The 23,552-nt window shown below is 36.4% G+C and overlaps 1 protein-coding gene across 1 annotated transcript; it reads left to right on the top strand.

The window, feature by feature from the left end:
• The first annotated feature begins 826 nt into the window (after positions 1-826).
• On the top strand, positions 827-10,790 carry LOC149418391 (NHL repeat-containing protein 2). Its single transcript, XM_089638474.1, has 10 exons — positions 827-1,115; positions 1,209-1,378; positions 3,566-3,725; positions 4,566-4,753; positions 5,085-5,225; positions 6,570-6,744; positions 7,379-7,515; positions 7,730-7,850; positions 8,234-8,439; positions 8,528-10,790. Exons 1-10 carry the CDS (start codon positions 953-955, stop codon positions 9,359-9,361), a joined length of 2,295 nt encoding a protein of 764 aa, XP_089494600.1. The 5' UTR covers positions 827-952; the 3' UTR covers positions 9,362-10,790.
• Positions 10,791-23,552: the final 12,762 nt, after the last annotated feature.

Genomic DNA, 23,552 nt, shown 5'->3' on the forward strand with positions numbered 1-23,552 from the left:
CACAAAACACCGAGAATGGAAATACGAGAATCGATTGTTCAATAAATTTATCTATGACAATAAATCGAAATATTTCGATTGTCAAAATGATAAAGAAAATGGTCGATTGTCTCCAGCATGCCCATCGCTATTTTATATTGACATTTCATGCTATGGGCATGGTGTTTTGGTCGTCATGTTAGTTGTTACTTTCTAGTACCTCCGTGCTCTGTATTTTTTGTCTATGAGAACACCAAAAGTGAAAAGTGACAGCAAGTGACAGTGACACATTAAGCTGGGTCCAGACATGTTCTTTTCTCCGTACCGTACCTCCGTTTCGTATCAGCGTCGCGATCAAGAACGCTAGTTTGGACGCCCGTTCGGTACGGTACGGTGGTACGGCGTCTCGATACAGATAGAAGTACGCTCCGATCCATCGCGAGTCGGTTTTTCGACCCGTTCAAAGGCGATACGGTACGGGTCTGCGCCAGTCTGGACGTGTTCGCGGCGTCTTACATCTTTCTCTGTTTTTGAACAATTCTAACTCCCACCAACGTCGCCTTTTTTGTTTTTTTTTTTCGTTATATTATTGTGAATAACAATGAAGGACGCGCAAGCAATCGTCAAATTCTCAAACACTTCCGCAGTCGACGACATGGTGGGAGGAAATGACAAGCGATGATCGCAGCGACGTTACGGAGATACGGGCTCTTGATCGCGACGCGGATACGAAACGGAGGTACGGTACGGACAAAAGATGATGCGTCCAGAGTTTTTGGATCGCGACGCTGGTACGAAACGGAGGTACGGTACGGACAAAAGAACATGTCTGGACCCAGCTTTATGAGTGGTTTATTTATGGGCTTATTTATGGACATATTCTACATTTAACAGCTCGAGCCGGCATTATTGACGGTTTATGTATGTTTGATAATTTTTTGTTGGACCTAGAAGTCAGTTAAATCACCTGAAAATGGAAGACCTTTCGAGTATTCTTGATTATGCTACTCAGCTTTCGTCAGAACTTCAAGAATCATTATCTTTAGCTTCCTCCGACGAACAGAAAGATGATATCATTCTCGCTCATATCAAGAAACTTTCCAGTGCAGGCACTTCTGTGCTTGATCGCGATGAAGGTAGGTTTTCCATGTCTTCGTCTCATCTGTTTATTATGTTTATAATTTGGTTGTATAGAAAGGGCAGAACATTAACAATTTGTTTTCGAACAGTTGCTGAATGGGTGACAGGATTTGTTAAGAATGAGTCCCTGTCTTGGTACTGTACCGGCCGGGTGGCTTTGCTCGACTTTTTCACTTATTGCTGCATCAATTGCCAACACGTCTTGCCTGACTTGAAGGATCTGGAACAAATCTACAGCGGAGAAGATGGATTTGTGGTTGTAAGTTTTTTTGCACAATATTCAAATTTATCGATAATAGGGTGAATATACAGAAAATATTGGTAAACTTATTGAATTCCGCTGCATGCAAAGATTCTTAAAAAAATCAACACTTGATTTTAACTTAAACATCTAATGGAGACAACTATTTCAGTGGGAGTTTAAGTAGCACATGCACAAAATAGGTTTTTAGGGTTTAGTTTGGGTTATTTTAATAACTTATGCGTATTTCCTAACCTTCAAACTTTACTGTGATTGAGACAAAATGAAACTTTATTGCATCTTTTACCATCTCCCACTACATAAATAGTAATTTTTGTAGGAGTTAATTTGAAACCAAGTACTATTCGTATATTTGTGCAGGAGTTAATTGAAGGAGTTAATTGTAGGAGTTAATTGAAACCAAGTGCTATTCATATATTTCTGTAGGAGTTAATTTGAAACCAAGTGCTATTCAAATATTTTTTGCATATGAAGTGTGCAGTGGAATTCGACAAGTTTATCAAAATATTTTATTTTAAAAACACTTTGTATCAGTTAGATAATTAGAAGTAAATATTTCAGTTTCTGGAAAATGAAAATAACGAATTTTAGTGGTTATTTCTTAAAAAAATGGATAATTTGCATTATTTTTCATCCCCCCGGATGTATATATTATGTAGTTGTAAAGTGATATTTCAAAAAATCTTCATACTAACGTGGCCAGCTAAATCCTAAAGGATTATAAATTTTTATTTTAAGTATTTATTTTTTAATTAAACCTAAACCAATAACCTAAGAACCTGGATTGTAGGTTCATACTTTGGGTTAAATAGGAGAGAAAAAAACTAACCTTAAAAAATTCACATCAATAACAATGGCCACCAAGTGAACAATAAATTTTAATTTGAACGAAATGACTATTTAAATGCATTATTTTCCATTTTCAGAAACTGATTTTCTTTATTATCTAACTACTACATAGTGCCTTTTGATTTATTTTTTATTTTTTAATGAAATTTTTGATACAACATTGGAACAGTTTATATATACAAATAAAAATACAGTGTAGTATGTAGCAAAAATCCTACTAAAGCAAAACCTTTGCATCGGTATTATAGTAGTTATTATGAAGTTTCTTTAAAGTTTCGTTGGATGTCCCTGTTTTCTGTATATTTACCGGTAATTGATGGTAAAGAAAGATTACTAAAATAATAATTTTAGTAGTCTTACTTTACAAACAAAAAATCATTGCGTGCATTTTTCCGCCTGCACAACCTCGTTTGTTTTCTCCAGTTTAGATAGATCAACTTGGATGATGATCAAATTGATGTCTAATGTTTCTCCAATTATATACTCTTATGCTATGTATAAACATGACAAAATTTCGCGCAGTTTGTGGTTGCTTTGTACCTTTCCCATAATTCGCGACTCGGCTCGCAGAAATTTTGTCGTGTTTATACGGACCCTTATAGTGTGAAGCTCTGTGAACTACTTTTCATGAATCTCTTTTCAAGTTAATTCTTACTTTTTGTGTGGTTGAAGAGCTGATGGTGTTTACATGGGAATGCTGAGATTAGATCAGCCATTCAACAAGATTTCAGTGTCATTCATGTTGTGTAGTATCCGTGGGTTTCCTGGGAACTATTAAGTGGAAATTCTCGAACAACATTCTCTGGGTAGCCCCTGTTATTTATATTATTTTATTTCCAAATTTAATGGTGGGATGATAAACAGACCTAAAAATGCTGTCTGCTAGTTTGGGCCATTGTTTCTTCTTTCTTTGACCCCAAGTTTTACATTATCGCTGGCGTCAAACCTCCATTTACCCCAGAGAAATTTTTAGTATGTATTAATAATAATTGGTCCACTTTATATAGCACTGTTAAGTGATTCAATCATCTCAAGAATGCTTTACATGATGAAAAAGTGCCACAGATATATTATAATGCCGCAGGTTTTGGTCGAAGTCGAAAGTACCCAATCTTTTAGGATACTCTCAGGTTATAGTAGGTAGACCTTTCAAAACTACCCAATCTGTAATAGAGTGTTTTCAGGTAGATAGTCCCGGTGACTTAGCTGTCACTGGATGGCCCAACATATTTTTTTTTACATTGATTATGGTGTAAGGTAGCCTTTTCTAAAAAAGTGTGTTTTAATTTGCATTCACTCATGTTGCATGTTTTAAAAGCAGGATGTGTATTGCAGGTAGGAGTGCACAGTGCCAAGTTCGAGGCAGAACGAGACCCGGAGAATGTGTCGTACGCCGCCCAAAGGCTCGGAGTATCTCACCCGATCCTCAATGACCCCAAGGCCGAACTCTGGAACCGTCTCGGTATACATTGCTGGCCCACCCTACTACTGTTAGGTAAATTTTCATTATATTTCGTCCCACAGGTAATACAAACATTGATAGTATAAAACTGTGTGCACAAAAGTATAACCAACATCATTCACCCATACTACTGCAAATTGTATTTATGCAAAGCGACAGTCAGCATGCTTTCACGCCTCATCTCCCTCTGTTTCTATTATAAAAATATGTTCTGACCACAGTCGACACTCTTTCATTCCTCACTTCCCTTTGTTTCTATTATCTAAATACATTCTGAACAACAGGCTGTGATACTCGGCACGCTTGCATGTTTCATCGCCTCTTGTTTCTTTTATCAAAATATGTTTTGGCCAACAGTCTCCACGCTTTCATGCCTAAATATGTTCTGTCCGACAGTCTGCATCAGGCACGCTTTTATGCCTCTTCTCCATTTGATTCTATTATCTAATTATGTTCTAACCGACAGTCTGTGACTGTTGGCACGCTTTAATGCCTGAGATAAAGGGAGATGTCCCTTTGTTTCTATTATATACATGTGCTCTAACCACTGAAAGATCTGAAATCAGAATTTACAACTTATTTGTTTAAATATACTTTGACAATTAAAAACTTCTATGACCGTATGACGTGACCATGGCATCCCAATAGATTATGGATTCAATACCGTTACAACTGTGCAGAAGATTTAAAGTTTATTTTTCTGAATCTGATCATCCAATTAATGTATGATTCTTATATTTTCATTTGTAATAAATTATTGATTTTTAAAAATGATCTGAAATTGCACATTCCATCTGGCTATAATGTCGTTGTGATGTAGATAGGGATACTGGCTTAAATGAATGAAAGTGAATGAATTAATTTAATCCGTAGATCCGGCAGGGAAGCCCATTCTAGTCCTGGCCGGGGAGGGTCACCGAGACATCTTGTTTAGCTGCGTGTCAGTGGCTATTAATCATTTCCGGGAGGCGGGGGAGCTACAGAGGAAGTTTGTCCCTCCCACCCCCACCCCTTCCCTCCCCGCACCCAACCTCAAGAACACTCTCCGATTCCCCGGGAAGGTTTGTCTAATATCTATTTATTTATATTTAATATATAATAATAATAATAATACTGTTGAAGAGTTCCATCGATAGATGTGTGTTGTGGGCTTGTCTGTGCATCCAAAGTAAGGTCATTTTTATCTTACTTCGTGTGAAATTGATCAATATTCTCAATACCGAAATTCTTAACAGAACTATTAGTCAATTTCAAAGGAACTTATTTAAATTGACGACATCAGTTTTGTTTTAATTTGGTATAAATTACACGCTTCACTTCTTACTTCTTGCAGGTCAAATGCAACAATATTATATTTACATATATAACTTTTTTGTTTGTTTTTGATTTCAGATAGTTTTGAATCCCTTTGTCAAGGATTCCCCATCAGAGCCGTGGATGACAGTTTCCGACTCTGGGAATAATCGTATAATATTAGCAGATTCAGAACACAATGTTATCTCCATTATTGGCAGCTTGCAGTCTGGCTTAAGGGTAGGAATAATATATAGAATGTACCATTTTATGACTTATTGTAAAGTGCATATGGCACAATTGATTCCATGACAAAAAAGAACACTGAAGAAAAATGAAGATGATAATAAACACTGTTAGGTTCGTGGATCTGAGGGCCCCCGGCGAGGCGGGGGTGTACAGTGCCGGCGACTAGCTCTGTGGTCGGCAAGATGGACTACTCAATTTCAGGCGTGAATCGTCAATCGGACTTATGTTTCTGCACCTACCTTTTTGCTAGAAAGGGTTCACGTCGCATTCAGTTACCATATGAAAGAAGTATTGTGATACAACGGGTTTAATACATCGGGCAATACAGGGCGTCACAATATGAGACACACATTAATAGTATTAAACAACACAAAACATGGGTGATAAACATCTTAGCATTATCCTATCTAATTTCTCTCTGGGCTTCGGGGTATTGAAGTTATTGTTATGGCAAGACATGACACTGCAGGGGAAATACAGGTAAATAACGGACTCACGTGGATCTTGAGTATTGCGTTGGTTGAGAATTAGGCCATCCCTCGAGTCGGCCAGGCAGGTAAAAATGGACTAACTGTTATCTGGTTTATTCAAATAAGATGTCAATCTTATTTAAATGAGGCCTCCGCGAGGCGGGGGGCCTCGACACCACAATTCGCGTGTTGCGGGCCAATTTGTGCCGCGTTTCAGCGCAACTGGCGTCGTGTTTGTGGCCTGTGTTGGAACTAAAAACTGGTAGGGTTTTATCCGGCATTTTGGGAGTCCGTAACTATAGCTTATTTGCGTTACGTAACAACACATCTAATTTATTTATTTTACCATGTTCTGTTTTGTAACTGTTCTGGTTGAAAGCCTACCATCATTTCTAAATGCCATCTTTGGTTGAATAAAAGTAACAAAGGTCACCCATAAATTAAATGGGGAATCACCTGAAGAGAAATTTACTCATGGTGTTGGATGCTTAGAGCTATACAATCAAAGGTACTATTGGGTTCCTGCTAATATCTTGCTGAAATGTGTCCCACTATTAGCATGTGAACAATGGTGTGCGGGGACTGGATTCAGTAGATGGAAGAGAGTTGGGAGTTGGTGGAACCAATTTTTTTTGCTTCGTGACTCATTTAAATTACACCAATGTTTAAGTGTGTGAGAACTGTCAAAAATCAGCAAAATATTTGTAAATGATGACCTATTTTCAAAGGTTTACCAAAAGGTTGATGAAGAAGAATAAATTAATTCAATTTTGAGAATTTTGCTTCCGTAGCTATATTCTAATTTGTATTGGAGGTTTTCAATTCAAATTTATCATTGAATTATAAATATGTAATGATTTTGCAGGATGGCACTTTTCAAGAAGCCAGATTTAACAATCCTCAAGGTGTGTGCTGGCTTGACTCAGATTCTTTTATCGTTTGTGACACGGGAAACCACGTCCTGCGCAAAGTCAACCTGGAGTCTAAGACAGTGGAGACATTTGCGGGGACCGGCGTGCAAACTGAATTCGGTGACCAAGGTAATGATACAATAGATTGCATTTCAAATACAATATATAAAAGGAATTAATTTGTTAATAGGGTGTTTCAAAATTCATAACATTTGGTGAATCCACTAAATCAAACAAATGAATATCAGGTAGGCGACACATTATGCTATACGCATTATGGTTTGGCCTATTTCAGCATATCGTTCGACATACACTACCATTGGGAATGTATGGCGAGCGATATGCTGAAATAGGCCAAGCCACAAAAATATAGCGCACTTATAGCATGGTCTGTCACAGGCATTAATCGACAATCAGCGCCATTTTGAATTTTTGTATGGTCTCCGTTACACGCCTATTCTCGACCCGTTTCAATCGTTGATAAAATTGTGGTCAGCTGTCAAGCGTAACTGCGATATTGTTATGCTTGTCAGCTGACCACATTTTGATCAAAAGCTAAAACTACCCGAGAATCACTATGAAGAGGGATTCGTTCATATGTCAAACTTCTAAATGGCGCGGATCGTAGATTTGATGGTTTGAAATATTCTAATCTAACTAAAAACCAACCCTTGTTCAATTCATGGAGTTTAATATACTCTGAAAGATTGAAATGATTGACTTATTATGTATTGTTATTAACGATGTTTGTATTGTTTTCAAGGTGGTTTGAAGTTTTGCCAGCAGTCCATTTCCTCTCCATGGGACATAGTCCTATACACCAACCCTGACATGGACATGACTGTCAGGTTGCCTGGCCCCAAAAAGGGAGACAGCACGGAGAAAGACAGTGAAAAAGAGGTAAACGGAATCAGCAATTTTGAACAATAAACGTGTTTGTATTATTCCTTGTGCTTATTTTATTGCTTTTGGAACTTATGTCTAATAATAATTAGATGTTTATGAAAAAAAAAATGTTTTAATGAAACTAAAAGAAATAAGGTGAGATGGGAGATAGCTCACATAAATTATTTGTATACCATCTCCTCTTTAATAAATAAATAAATATTTGCAGGGAAACTCCAAGGATGATGAACTGAGGCGTGTGCTGTTGATTGCCTCAGCGGGTTCTCATCAGATTTGGGCCCTGTTTTTAGACACAACTGTTTGGTGGAAATACAAAACATACACGGAAGGTAAAATTTACATTCACCTTTTGTTCGATTACCAAGTCATAAATTTTAATAAACCTTTGCTACTCGAATGTATTACTACAGGGCATGAAGAATTGTAATTCTTATTAGAGTACAGTGAAACTATGTACCTGTATTATACGGGTTTTCAAGAGATTTGAATAAGAAATCTTATGCATCAAATCTTTAAAAAAATTAATTAAAATATTTAAGTCAGCTCTAAAGTAGGTCTTTATCACATCTGCCCAAATGATGGACAGCGCAAGGCTCTCCGGAACTTTGGCTAAAGGATTAAGCACAACACGGCTTATTAGCCCAAAAATTAATAATTATATCCCTTTTTCCTTTGTTTTTCTAGTCTAAGGATGTAAGTTGGTATGTTACAGGAACCCTCCTGGCCATAGTAGGCAGCGGGCGCGAGGAAAACAGAAACAACCGTTACCCCAACGCAGCGGGGCTGGCGCAGCCTTCGGGCCTCAGCCTCAGTCGGGATATGCTCTTCATAGCCGACAGCGAGAGTTCCACGGTGCGTCGACTCGACTTGGCCACCGGGCACCTGCACCCTGCAGTCGGGGGCGACAGGAATCCTTGCGTAAGTGTTATGTTCGCATTATTGTGAGGTTCGTGTTATGATGTCATTACTACATCGTTGAGATGAATTCATTTTTAAAACTTTCCAGAACCTGTTTGCGTATGGCGATCTGGATGGTGTAGGATTTGCAGTTCGTCTCCAACACCCCCTGGGGGTGGCCTGCTGCCCCAAAACTCAAACTGTCTTCATAGCCGACTCCTACAACCACAAGATCAAACAACTGGATTGGTCCATCCTGAGCTGTACAACCATCTTCCCTTTCTCCCCCAACAGCCCCCTCTCGGAACCCGGGGGCCTGTGCATATCACCTTCGGGGAACACTCTCTACATAGCAGACACCAATAACAACAAGATTGTGTGTGTCGATCTCAACGCCAAAACAAACAAAGATCTCAAATTTAAATTTCCCCAAGAAGCAAAAGGCCCTGTCAAAAGAGAAAAACCGGTTAATCCTCGAGACTGTATTACGTCCACGGCAGAATTAAAAGTCTGTTCTTTTAAAGGAAGCAAACTTATCTTAACCCTCGACTGCAATACGGAGAAAGGTGAAAAGAATCTGCATTTAACTCCAAACGCCCCACAACGTTGGTCTGTCAAATTTTTCCATACTGATTCAAATAAAATCGATTTGATCAACGAATGGGACGTCATGAGAGGTGTTAGAGACGGAAAGGAACTACCGGGGAGGTTTGAAGCTACCTTGAAATCAGGATTCGTAGCAAAAAATGCTGATAGAAAAGTCACGGCAGAGTTTAATCTATCTCTTTGCGAAGGCAGCGTGTGCTTCGTAAGACGTTTCTCTGTCCACTTCCTCCTGATGCTGAAACAAGATTTTAATAAAAAATCACAATATAATATTAAATGCACCATTGCTAAAGATATCAAAATCAGTGTAGAAGAAGAAGCTCAGCCAAAATTATAACATATGCATTGGCGAAAAATAATGTGTCTAAAAACGGCATTTTGCAGTTAATTTCATGAGTTTTTGAAAATGAAAAGGAAGGTTTTTGTTAAATGTTTGATGTTATTACATATACGGATATTACTTTTTGTGTGAATATTTGCTTGAACATTCAAATTTCACTAAACATAAGCGGCTTGTGTGTTAATATGTTTTCTTTATGATGCTAACATCAGGGTTGGCCCTGAGTCAAATGGCGCCTGGCGCTACTAAAAACCTCAAAAGCCCTGTGTTAGGCGTTAGGTATTATCAACAAGTATTATCCTTGGCTCGTTGGCTCCTTGGCAAGTCGTTGCCTGGAGCAGGCTGCTCCAACTGCGCCTGGCTGGAATGGAACATTTAATTGTGAACTTTCAATATGGTGATGTAAAGGAATATTTTTGCTATTTTACGTGTACTACTTGACGTATTTGGTGTTCATCTATCTATATAAATGTTCGTTCGTTCAAAATGTTAAATCTTCGAAAGTTCTTCCGATTGCTTTGAAATTTTGACACAACTTTGCATTGGAATATGCGTGTTTTTATATACCGATATTATATAGATGCATCCTGTGACAGGTAAAAACATGCTTTTTTGAAAAACAGCACCAATGTTTTTAAAAAAAAAACCGCCGCCATGTGCTGGGCGTAAAAGCAACACGTGCTATTGTTTCTCTTTCTGCACAGACAGACTGAGCGACAGCAACACATGGTGGGGAACAGCTAGTCTTTAATAAAATTATTATTTCCCGTACTTAACATACATATATGTCATAACTTAGTTATAACAGCAGTTTTAGAGCAGAAAATACTAACAGTTGGAATCTAGAGAGGATTCAAGATTTTCATGAACTACGAAGTATTATCGTGAATTATTTTTAGGGTATGTATTATGCAACCATGTTACGCTACCTCCTTCCTTAGGCAACATTTCGGACTGCGTTACAGTGTCACATTACAGTAACACGGCATAATACCCCAAAACTAAATCACGATAAATTGGAATCCGATTGGAAAATACATTTTTCATACTGTGTTGTGATTGATTCCAAGCACAAAAAAATCTAAGCAGAGAAATTACTGCAATAATAATAGTTGCGTTGTTCGACAAATTCATAAGGTTGGGCAGATTTAAAGTTGATGGCAGATGTAATATTGACAAAAGTGTTGATGTTGAAGTGTTAGCTTACTTTACGCAGAATGATGCTGAAAAATTACAATAATTTTTATATTAAATAGCTACATCACAAATTAATATAAGGCCGTAAAAAATTACTGCTTCCTATTTTTTTTTAAGACTGTTTACTTTTATATAATAAATCAATAAAAAATATCTTAATTTTTAATTATGTTGTGTAATTAGTTTGTACCGTGTAATTATCAAATTCGATATGTTTTCGATAATTGCTTTCCGAAAAATAATGCTTATAATATTATTTATTATCTTTTTATTTTACAATTTTAGTTATGATGTCACCATAATGAATAAATATGTTTTATATAAACTCTGCAGCTAGTATTTTATTTATTGCACAATATTGATTAATATCCTTAGTAATCATTTCCCCTTGAGGTGATATTTCTCAAAAATGGCGCTAAACAAGTTATGCAATTATTATTATTTCCTCCTATTACATTCTTTTTTAGTTACTGCCATCTATGAAACATTTTCTGAACTACAATAGATGTTTTGTTTGCTTGTTTCCATAGCAACACTGTTATTGCAAACCACCAAACAAAGCAAAAAAACATTGACAAACAAGAAATTAGGGTTATAAAGAAGTCAACATATTTTTATAATTCATTCTTCCAATTTGTGAAAAAATTAATAATATACAATAAATAATAATGCTTTTATACATTGCTTCATTGGTTATTTTAAGTATGGATAATCCATCAAAAGTGAATGGTTTTCTTGAAATGATGACTTATACTTCCTCAAGCAATTGTTCAAATAAACAATATTTTGAATTGGATATGTTCAAATGCTCTCCCTGTGGTACAGGATTTGTTAAATCGGATGATGGTAAGTTCAAATACTATGACCTTAATAAAAAATCTTGGTAATGAACACAAGTGTGTTCAGTAAATAAAACAAATTAATTTCCACATAATTGTTATGATGGTGACAAGAAATCATAAAATAAAATCATTCAGGCATAGATTTATACAAGTAGAGGCGCTATTGCGTATATTATATCTGATCAAAGCGGGTTCTACTATCAGCATGCGAAAAACAGTGCGTGGGGACCAGATAGTTTACCAGGTAGTTTCCGGTCTTTTGCCATTTTGGTAACTTAGGCCATCGTCCCATGGTCCGGTAAGGAATCGACCTAAATCGATTGCTTTAAGTTCCTATGCAGAAAAGTAATGTTTGCTAAAGTGAGATGCAGTGTAATCCATTGTGGAACTTTTCTGCACAGGATCTTACAGCACTCACTTTATGTCGATTCCTTACTGACCCATGTGACGATGGCCTAACATTCTACTCGAAATTTTGAGATTACTGTAATTTATGAATTTCATAATTGCAAATAATCTGAATGAATGACTAGAAATAAACAAAAAAAATTGCATTCATGTCATGTTACAGATATTCCATTTTTTAGCGGTATGTTTGTTTATTTATTAAATGTATTAGTTAAGATAAGTTTTTGTTACATTATACATAAATGCAATAATTACCTATTTTATGATGATTTATTTTGTTTTATATAATTTTTTTTAATAATAAATCATAACTAATAAATTACCTCTCATTGTAATATTTTTTGCCTTTGTATACTTATTTGTCTATTATAATAATAATAATAATATTGGACAATTTGTATAGCGCCGCTTTTGTGAGATATCACCTCAGGGGCGCTTGTTTGTTCTATTTTTAAAATTGAAAAAAACAGAATCTTTTCTGTGCATTTGTAGATCTACAAAAAGCTTACTACCGAGTCAACAGGGAAAAAACTATGGAAGGTGTTGTCCAATTATGGAGTGAATACGAATCTCATTTAGGCAATTGGGAAAACGTTGCATATGTTAGGGTGAACGTTGGTTTTACGGGGTGGTTTGATATCACAAAAGGTTGCGTAATGTCACTGTGGTTATTCAATCTATACATGTATAATTGTATGCATGTATTATTGAAAGAGGTGGGATTGGGTGCGAATTTGAATAATCTGAAAGTATGTTACCTATTGTATGCTAATGATTCGGTGCTGATTGCTAACAGTATGGAAGGTCTACAGTTTCTCATGTCTAGGATGAACGAAGTATCTATGAAGAATGAGTTAATGATGAATGTAAGTAAGTCTAAAGTAGTATGGTGTTTGAAAGAGAGATTACGAAAACAGTGTGCAATATAGTTGTGAATGAGGAATACTTGGAGCAGGTGGATGACTTTCTGTTTAGGAAGTATGTTTACGAGAGATAGGAAGGCTGACGGAGATATTGAAAGAAGGTTAAATGCAGGTAACTCCAATAAAGGAGGACTGAACTTAGTTGGCACTGTCGGCAGAAGAAGCAAATTTAGCAGTCCACAATGGAGTGTTGGTACCTACCCTGATGTATGGAAGTGAGGTATAGAACTGGAAGAGAAAGGACGATAGTAGACTGCTGTAGAAATGAGATCCCTGAGGCGTTTGTGCAGTAAAACCGTGTATGATCGTGTGAGAATTCCGCAAAGAATGCAAGGCTGATGAAAGCTTAGTGATTAAGATTAAGAAAGAAGTGCAAGGAGAATATATGATGCAAATGTGAATGGTAGCAGAAGTCGGGACGCCCGAGGAAGACATGGCATGACCAAGTGAATCAGATACTTGAGTCGGACCATGTCAAGAGTTAGAATAATAGAACAGGATGTATGAGACGAAGTATGATCATGAATGAGGCCAGAAGTGTGTGCCAAGACCGAGTTGTTTGGCGGTCCATCCTCTGCCTATCCCTGCAGGAAACGGCGTGATGGTTAGTTACTTAATTAATTTTCACTATGTGTTTATCCATGGTTTATCCTAACGAAGAAACCTTTGGTTTTGAAACATGTCAATCCTTTTTAATTAAATAGGGGTGTTTAGAAAGTTATTTATTTTATTTATTATAATGACATCACAGAATGATTTTGCAATTATTGAAGACATGTGTGTTTAGTATTCGATATCTTCAATATGAATTGATTTATTAGTTTTTACGTTGAAAAATGATTCTTAATTCATTTTACTTACAACTGGTACACATTGTAGGTGTAAGTTTATTAAGAAATATGCATTTCAGGAATGTCTTGCAAATGTCCAACATCCAACAAGATTTTGGGGTCTTTGGGAGGACAGGTTCAGCAGCGATGTGTCCCGTGCAAGCCCACAGAGTATGTCTCTCTGGACCAAAGTGTCTGTGTTCAGAGAAACTGCTTCAATAACACCAATGGAAAGATAAGCTGCAATCTGTGTAAAAAGAATCAGATCATGGGTAAGTACTGGATTTGTTATTTATGTTTTCTGGAAACTCGTAGTACAAACGGGAAATTAGTGAATCTCTCTCACAAAGAGAAGCCAAAACAACTGATATTAACCCCCTATCGACTGATTTTTTTCAAATTTGACAAATAAAACTCCAGTTTGATTTACTCGAAAACTAATACTCAAATAAGAAAAGTTATACATACTACAAAATCGACTCCAATTAACATACTTCGAAGGAAAGGTAGTTTTACCCATTCGGTCGAATGATGCTTAACGATGGGAAGGGTAGTTTTACCCTTTGCGCTGACCCCATTTCAATGGCAGAAAAAACAGAATTATTCAATGTTTTTAAGTGAATATGTATTATATACCAATCTCTTTGTAAAGGTACATAATTTTCGAATCATAATGCAAGTCTTCTTTTTATATTTATCTTCATGCCTTTCATTGACATCGGTATTTTAAACTAAAGGATAGTATATTATTTGCTATTGTAATAATTCCTGGCATGAGGGTTTTATGACCCTGAATCCTGATTGAATCTCTATCTGTAAGCAAGCGAAAGATGTTGGGCATATTTACAGAAAGCAGGTATGGACAAATATCGATAGGCGGACCGTAATAAACATATTACAAGGTAATTGAGTTTTTTTTTTTTTTTCCATTATTTCTGGCTTTCACCCTTCAAGGGTGTTCTTGGCCATCATTTAAAATTATTGAGAAAGGTGTATTGAAAGGTGAATTTAAATATTAATTTTATTTAAATAGGCAAATTTCAAAATTATAATGAAAATTGGAGTCGAGTTCAGACTTAAAAGAGATGAAATGTTGAATGGAGGGGAGGCAATTTTAGTTAAGGCTTGATAGAAGAGAGGATATTTGTTTAGAGAGGGACAACCAAAAAATATGTGATCTAAAGTTCCCACTTCTAGACCACAGAATGTACAATCTGGGGAGTCAAGGACGTGAATTTTAAAAAGATGGGAAGGAACGGAACAATGACCGATCCTCATTCGAATGAGTGAAGAAATTTCTTTTTTGGAAAAATGAGGGAATTGCTGAAACCACGGTTTTGATGGAATAGTCCTTTGTATTGAGGCATAGCAGGCTCCCTTGGATTGACTAGCAATGTGCCAATACTCTGACCAAACATTGCGGGATCTTTCTTTGATGATGGAAAAAATGTCAGATAAGGGAATGTGGTTTACGAGGGTAACAACAGGGTTGGACGCTCCTTGTTTTGCCAAGGCATCCGCAATATCATTACCCATGATACCAACATGTCCAGGAATCCAAATCAGAGTTACAGATTTAGGGTAATTGAGTTGCATTTCCAATAATATTCGATTTTCGTTTAGTACTTTTATAGCTTGGGTATGCTGAGTTAATACGTAGAAATTTTTATTAATATATAATAATTATTTTCGAAGATATAGCGTTTTAAAACAAATTTAAGAAATTCGCGCGGGACCTTTATTTTGGCCCAGAAACAGCGTAGCGCCAGCACAAAAAATACCCGCCAGGAATGTGATTCACCGGTTTTCCACTTGTACTATGAGTTTCCAGACACTGTATTTGCAACATTAGGAAACTGGTAAATTGTTTCTTTTATGGAGAAATAGTATTGATTATTTAATATAATAGTAATTAGGATAGTATCAGTGAAAAATGTATGCAATTTGTTATCATTGCACAAGTTAATATGAAAATTTATAGTGAGCTTATAATCTAAAAAGTAATACGTAACGTGACCATAGGTCCCGTTTTAAATGGGAAAAGATCAACTGAAATATTTGTTATGGTCGAAATTCCTATCCCGGGAGTCAAACAATATTCAGATTATCAGTTTGCAACCCCCCAACAGCTAAATAAACAGATATGCAGATTTACTTAAATAATAAAATGTGTAAGAATCTATCAAAAAACCTTTTTATGGCTCACCTAAAAATTTTCAACTTATGAGATGTGCAATGAGAGCGACGAAATGTTGGGTGGGCGTTTGGCGTCTTTCCTGACTATGCACACGTGCCAAAGGGCTCAATTCTGCTAATTCCTCAGAGCATCTTCCATTGAAATACTGCTAGATAAACTGCTGGTTTTGTTTTGCACCCCCCCTCCAGAAATAAAAGAATCACAGATTCTAGTTTCATCAGTCCTATCAACCATCTACATCAATGTCCCATTTAAGAACTTGTGTAAAAATAAACTACCTATTGTGCCCACATAATTTACAATATTGAATTGTTTTCAGTAACTCATGCAGTAAATGGATCCGTCTTACCAACGATTCAGTGCATAACTTGTGCTGCGGGAACAAATCCGGATCCCAACAGAGCAATTTGTCAACCGTGTTCAATGAGAAATTCCAATGCTTATAATACAAGGCTGTGCAGCTGCGATCCAAAACTATACACCTTGACCGGAGATGTTTGTGTTCCCAATAAATCTGCAAAGAAAGTCACTTTCACAACTAAAGAGGGATTTCAATCAAGTTTTTATGAAAGAAACTGGAATTTGGCCAGTTTTTTGTGTTCGGTAAGTTTTTGAAACAAATTAATAACCTAATGAAAATATCAGATTGTAATGACTAGATAAACAAAGATCTCGATGTAAATAAACTGACATTTTAAGTTGCCATCTTCTCCAATGTTAGATCCAACAATAGACCACGCTGATAAACTATTTCACCTCCACTCTAAGTGATTTTTTTTTTGTGCATACCAAACTTTTTGTTCATTTACAATGCACATGTAACATAGACTATAGACTAAAAAATAGAAGAAACATACAACACATATTTATAATGGGTAATGAATGGCATCTGCATGCCCCTTGAATCCTTCGAGGCTACTGAGATGTCAACAGTCTTCGACATATTATTTAATAGCACCATACCTCATGTTATTCTATGCCGAGCTATTACGTCCGTTCTGCTATGTGAGATACATAGCAGATCATGGTGCCGTCCCTGGCTGTAGTTGTTTTGTACGAATAAAGTTATTCATAATTTTATATGCCGTTACTGCTAGGGTCCCACTCCTCCTCGACTGGAGACTTTGGTAGCAAGTCTTCATGATGCATGAATCGCTGGTACTCTCCATGCATTCTCATGTACAGGTATCTAAGGAACTTTCTTTGATCTCTTCTAATTTCTCAATGTATTTTTGCTGGTGTGGGGCCTACAGCTGAGGCGTACTCAATTTTAAACCTTATAATGCAATTATACATAGCCATCATTGCTTCGGGATTAGAAAACTGTTACAACATCTTATTACAAACCCTAGAAGCTTGTAGCATGATGATGTCATCTGCAGTATATGGTCTGAAAACATAATTTTAGGATCAAAGACTACACCTCAGTCCATGATGGATTTTACTGGTGACAATATATCTTTTTTAATACAATTATCAAATTTGAAGGTTTCTCAAATGTGTATATGACATAGTGAGAAATTTATTTTTTTGTATTAAAAAATAATTTATTTTCGTCAGCCCATGATGAAATTGATTCTAAATCAATTTGTAATTTGACGCAATCTTCCCCATCACAAATCGTCATAAGTAATTTGAGGTCAAGATTGATGATCATGAAATATGAAGCGTTACCAACATATTATAATATCATTATTACTTTAACACTATACTACTAAAATGTAGAACAATGAAGGGTTTTGAAGAAAGTAAATAACTCCGTATTAAATAAACTAGTAGTTCTGTGAACAGTAGACCTTGCGTCCAAAAAATTATGTTTCTAATTTTATCTTATTTAATAAAACATAACCAAAATTTCTTCTGAAATCATAAGATTTGTAAGTGGGTACTTAAATACCCGGCTACTTAATTGTACCATAAATATTATATGTAAAAAAATATCAAATATGGAATTTAGAATTTGTCCAAAGAAAAATCATAATATCTCAATAAGAATTCTTTTTTCAAACTTTCTTCAAGCAGGTAGGTTTTATAATATTGATTATTCCGATTTGATAGCCAGTAGTTTAATCGACGCTCTTGCAAACTCTGGTGGGATAAAAAGGTAGTACCTATCTAACATGACCACTTTCTTGAGCCGGAAACGGAACACACACAAACAAATGCCGACAGATGAAATACAAAACGGTGGAGTTAAAACATGCCTTCGCTATGTTCAGTCATCAAGACTAAGGACGGGTTGTTTCGGAGAATTTGAACAATTCATCAAATTTCAACGTTCATTTCCGGGTTCTGGGAAAGTCCTATTCAAGTTCTGTTATTATATCATTATAGGCTAGTTGCTTGACAAAACTGAAATAAAAACAGAACTTGAAAAAATATTTCACAGAACTCTAAAATGAACTTTGAAATTTGATGAATTGTTCAAATTCTCCGAAACAACCCGTCCTTAGCTATTCACAAATGTAATCGACGCACAGATCTTGGTAAAAACTAGGTGGATTAACTGTGCAGGCACTCGAGTCACAGGGAGATTGGTAGGAAGTTTTAAATGTTTACAAGAACATCGGCCATTGATAATCACTATTTGGGAACAAAAACATAATGTTATCTTAAAAAAACTTATAGGTAGATGTTGTAAGATGACGCGGTTGCTTTGCGACACCTCAACGAGTCAGAGAAAAGGAATTTTATTCCTCCTTCTGTCTATGAACACCTGTGATTTCCAATTCAAGTTTCAATGCCCCACACTAAAGTGTATTACACAATAGCGTACTTACGGTAGAATGTTTTCCATTAATGTTGAGTGGGGCCCACACGTTGATTGATTTGCACTATAAAACAGTTAGTAGAATTTCACAGGCACCTTTAGATCAAGGTTATCTTGGCGAACTACACTACCTGAGATGCCAATGCACTTCGGCGGGTCGTAATAACCTAGCTAGGTCGTTACAGAGCAGTAGTTAAGACGCAGCTTAACTGCGGGCGGCGACAGAACACTTATAGTGCGGATTCAAACCTAATACCTCTGACATATATATATTATAAAATAATGCCATCGGAAACCAATGGCCATCACAAAACAAATGTTGATTTTGAATTTATCGTAGCCAAAAGTTTTGTCACATCCGAGAATGGGGAAAGGCCGCTCGCAACCGAATTGTGTGGTCCACGTACAACGGATTAATACCGATGAATAACTTTATTGCTTTCTATAATAGTATAATAATATAATTTGTAATTTTTAGCTACACAATACAACAGCCTGTCAAATGTTGGCAAATATGTGTGTGATGTCACTTTACATGGAAGGAGATGATTATCCTTGCAGTAAATGGAGGGACCCCAAATCTGAAGGTATAGTAGTCCCAGAGAGAGATTGTATGTACGCCATAGACGAAAATTCTTCCTTCTCACTAGCGATGGGTCATGAATCATTTTATTAAGAACAGGAGCCACGATACCGGCTAAATATTTTCGGACAGCTCAAAGACTCGACTCAATTGAACGACAGCTCAATTGAACGATGGCTCAATTGAACGACGTCTCAATTGAATGACAGCTCAATTGAACGGGAGCCGTGAGCTCAGAGCGCATGAGCAATGAGAATACTATGCTCGCCCGATATGACTCGCCGATACGGCTCCCCCTGTACGGCTCCCAGCTCCCATTTACCCACAATCTCGTTTAAACTTTGTTTGTTGATTCATTTGGAGAGAAAACTGGGAATTTTTTTGCTTCCCCTGTAAAATTATGTAATACTCACGTAGCTGGTCTTGCAAGCGCAACGAGGATGTATCTGAAAATATTTACAGCTGTTCCGGCTCTAATGTATGGTGAAGATGAGTCTTATTCAGTGCTCCTGAGGAAGAAGATTCCTGTCATTTATAGTCTAAATGAAAATTCTGAGGTAATCTTTTATAACAAGCATTATCTGTCTTTTATAACCAGAATACCTGTGTCAGCCTGAAGCAGAAAATAGGTGAACTTTGTCTTCATGAAATTGGTACAGATTTTTTTGTGTGGAATTTTTAGGTCAATGCTATTTTAATGTCATATCCATCATGAGCTATGGAGCTTTGAAATACGTAGCACATACTGACTGTTCAAGAGTTTTTGATGCTTCATCTTATGCCATACATAGTTCAAAAAAATTCTTTAGGTAAACCATGTCAACATTTCTGGGTTCTCAATAAATGTTGATGGAAAAATACAAGAAATAATGGACGTGAAATCAAAATGGCTGATTCCGTGCCCATCAATATGGAAAGAGACAGAAACCAATTTGTTCAAATTTGGTGTAAATTACAGGTATGTAACTAAATTGGATTCCTATTTTTGAAACTGACATGGTACATTTTGTATGTTCACAACACAGATTAAGTTCTCCTAAACTTATTGCTCTACTAACAACTTTTACAGGTTTAGATGTAAAATGGGAGCGCAGCAGTTGATTGCTGAATCAGAGACGATGTTCTACGAGCCCTACTTAAGATATATTGATACAGAAAAATCTTCAGTGCCAATGTTGTATACATTACCAGTCTTAATACGTGGAGATCTTATTAATTTCAATAAGGTGAGGATTATTTCACTCCATTTCCGATTTTATATAGAGTGATAAAAATTCATACACAAAACAATACAATATTGTCTTGTCTCAGCTCAGGCTCGGCACGTGGACAATACACAAAACAATAAAATATTGTCCTGTCTCAGCTCAGCTCGTGGCTGTTCACAGCCACGACCGCGCAGGACAGGAAAATGGGATAGCACACGTTACGAGCGAGTTTGCCAAAAATATTAGGTTTGTATACCAAGATGCATTGTATTGTTCCATTTATGCCACATTTTTAAGCCGAAATACAAGAGAGCACTGAGAGCCAAGATATATACACGTGGAGCGACCGGTTATTGTTCTACTGTCTTGTCCATGCGGCCGGACGCGGTGGTAGGGGCAAGACTTTGACCTGCAGAGATAGTCTGCCATCTATCTCCTGTCTTGGTTCATTATCCTGTCCTCCATACTTCTGTTCACGTTTCACATTGTTAATTTTATAGGAGAATGATATCAACACATGGCAGCTTGTGAAAAGATTTTATATATTTGACAAGACAAGCGGATTTTCACTAAACGCAAATGGAAAGGAAATTCTTAAATATTTTCGCTATGCAAAGCACATACATGTAAACATCAGGTATTAACAAAACTATTTTTATGTGAATTTCTGTTACTTTACTTATAGGCAATAGGTGATTGAATTTTTATATGTAAGTAATGTTTATTTTCTTTCTCTTAAAGGATAAGGCGCAAAGGACGAGACGAAAGAAACAAAATTTATCCTCCACTTTTCATCATAGAATACGGTGAACTTAATGAAATGAAAATAGAAAATGATGGAGATGTTGAACTGGAATTCTCAGTTAACTATGAATTAGATGGCGGGAGTATGATTCATGGAATGGAAGTAAGAAAAAGAATATACTTATTTAAATCATAAACATTAAATCACTCTATGAAATGGTCAATATTCAAAATGCCTATCTTTTAAAAACATTGTTTACAGATTGCTGTGGGAACGCTTTCAGCTTTTGCAACTGTTTATTCCATCCTACAAAGTTGGTCCCACTCCCGGCGTTCCGGAAGATTGGGCCTAGACCTTTACTCGGTGCTGCAATTCTTCATTATTGTTTCGGGAAACTTAGCAAATATCTTTTTCATTGTGAGTAAACTAAATTGTGATCATAAAAAATGTGTCTGAGAAAACAGGCCGCAAATCAGTGTTTAATAGGGGACCATTCAAATGACGAAAATTCAAAGTGGCACATTAAATGGTGATTATCTAATGGGGTTTGAATCTAACCAACCTTAGAACCATTGGACAAAGAAGAACACAGGAAATACCTTGTGGGCTTGTTTCATGATAGAAAAGTCTGAGTATTCTCCGCTTAAATTTCATATTTACGCAGAGCTATGTTTCACCCAATGACTAAATAAAATACGTTTCTAGGCCTCGACGAAAATAATTTCCTTCAGGGCCTAAGTTATATTTGGGAATTCTGTGTGGTGAATATTTTTGAGGAGAGGAAGGAATTTTGGTCTTGGAGAGACCCATGTTGGAGAAGGGAGGACACAGAGTCCGGCAAATTGTTCCACAGCCGAGCTGTTGAACTTGAGAACGAATCGTAGAAACGATCCAATCTCATGTGACAAAAAATGTCAGCTGTGTACGTTTCTCGACTGTGCACTGGTGCTAAAGAAATCATTGACGCTAGTTCCTCGGAGCAGCTTCCAATGAAATACCGGTAGGACAAGGACAGCATTCCTACCCGTCGCCTGTGCTCTAAAGATTGCAATCCCTTTGTATAGATAGGAAAATCTATCGAACGAACCGTCCGTTTCTGCACAGAGTCAAAGGTTTTTTCAGGTATTTCTGGGCTCCAGGCCAGAGGTGGCTGCCAAATTCAACCGTGGGGTACACATGCATTCGTTGATTATCTAATGGGGTTTGAAACTCCCGATCTCAGAACTGAATATCGATGTGTCCTAAAACAGTAATTTAATATTTTTATCCTTAATCCGACGACGCAATGTGCACTGATCGGTAGAGAATGAGATCCTAGGAAGGTACTTGTAGGGATGGAATGGTAGGACAGAAGGAGAGGAAAATATATCATTGAATATATGTGTGCCGTCTGAGAGACGCCCAAGTCAGCAATAAATTAATTAATTTTTCTTTTCTTAGGTCGCCTTTGGTGCTAGTACATTTTCATTTATGCTGTTTAAAACACAGAAATCTGTCTACGCTGTACCCCCTTCAGACAGGGATGAATCGGTCATGCAGTCATACATTATAGTGGCCTTCTCACTAAAGGTTTGCAATCTCTTTATCAGTAGTTTATTTCAAATACTTATCTGCAGGTGTGAATTTAATCAAGATCAGTTTGTAAAGTGTAGGGTTTTTTGAATTTTAGATTGTAGAAGTAGTGGCGGTCAACTGGCGACAAATTACTACTGATATTTGCTTCCTGGACTGGGAAAAGCCAACCCAAGCTTCCAATGACATAGGATCAAGAGGAACAAGTATGAAAATTATATAAATACTTCATAATTGCACAATTTGTTGAAATCTTTTTTAATCCCACGATCTTTAAGAATCTCTCTCAGATTCTTCCTGTAGATTTGATAACATGCAAAATTTTCCTAAATTCATATTATGTTATTTTTATAATACTTATTTCAGACGTTAAGACTGAACAACCGTTATCATTTTGGAGGCCATATTTTGTTGCCAATGAGTGGAATGAGATACAAAGTCTTAGGAAAATAAGCCTCCCTGTGCACCTTGTGGCATGTATTTTCGTACTTGAGGTGAGTTTTGCATATAATATCACTTGAATCTTTCATTTCAATTTTCGTAACATAGTTTGATCTCTTATTATGGAATATAATGTACTTAGTACGTAATTTTTTTTAAACAACCTAATTTTTTTTACACTTATATTTTTGGTGGTTGCTCAACTGGCACTTTGATTGATATAGTTTTAATTCCACAGCGTGTATCCACCCTTATTCATTCATACATAGCTATGCTAATTGAAATTGTCAGTATTTTCTTTAAATCTAAGGACGGGTTTTTTCACAGAATTTGATCAATTTATCAAATTTCAAGGTTGATTTTCAAGTTCTGTGAAGTTTCTATTCATGTTCTGTAATTATTTCAGTTCTCTGAAACAACTGGCCAATAATGATATAATAACAGAAAATGAATAGAACTTGAAAACCGACTA

This window comes from Hesperophylax consimilis, chromosome 13 (assembly GCF_061612785.1).
Source record: "Hesperophylax consimilis isolate HC1 chromosome 13, BYU_Hcon_1.0, whole genome shotgun sequence".
NCBI lineage: Eukaryota > Metazoa > Arthropoda > Insecta > Trichoptera > Limnephilidae > Hesperophylax > Hesperophylax consimilis.

Bases quoted from the DNA above. Each gene is read 5' to 3' on its own strand.
- LOC149418391 (XM_089638474.1), top strand. From the start codon at position 953: ATGGAAGACCTTTCGAGTATTCTTGATTATGCTACTCAGCTTTCGTCA. The intron at 3,726-4,565 runs GTAAATTTTCAT...TTTAATCCGTAG, and splicing joins GCCCACCCTACTACTGTTAG to ATCCGGCAGGGAAGCCCATT. The intron at 8,440-8,527 runs GTAAGTGTTATG...AAAACTTTCCAG, and splicing joins GGGGCGACAGGAATCCTTGC to AACCTGTTTGCGTATGGCGA.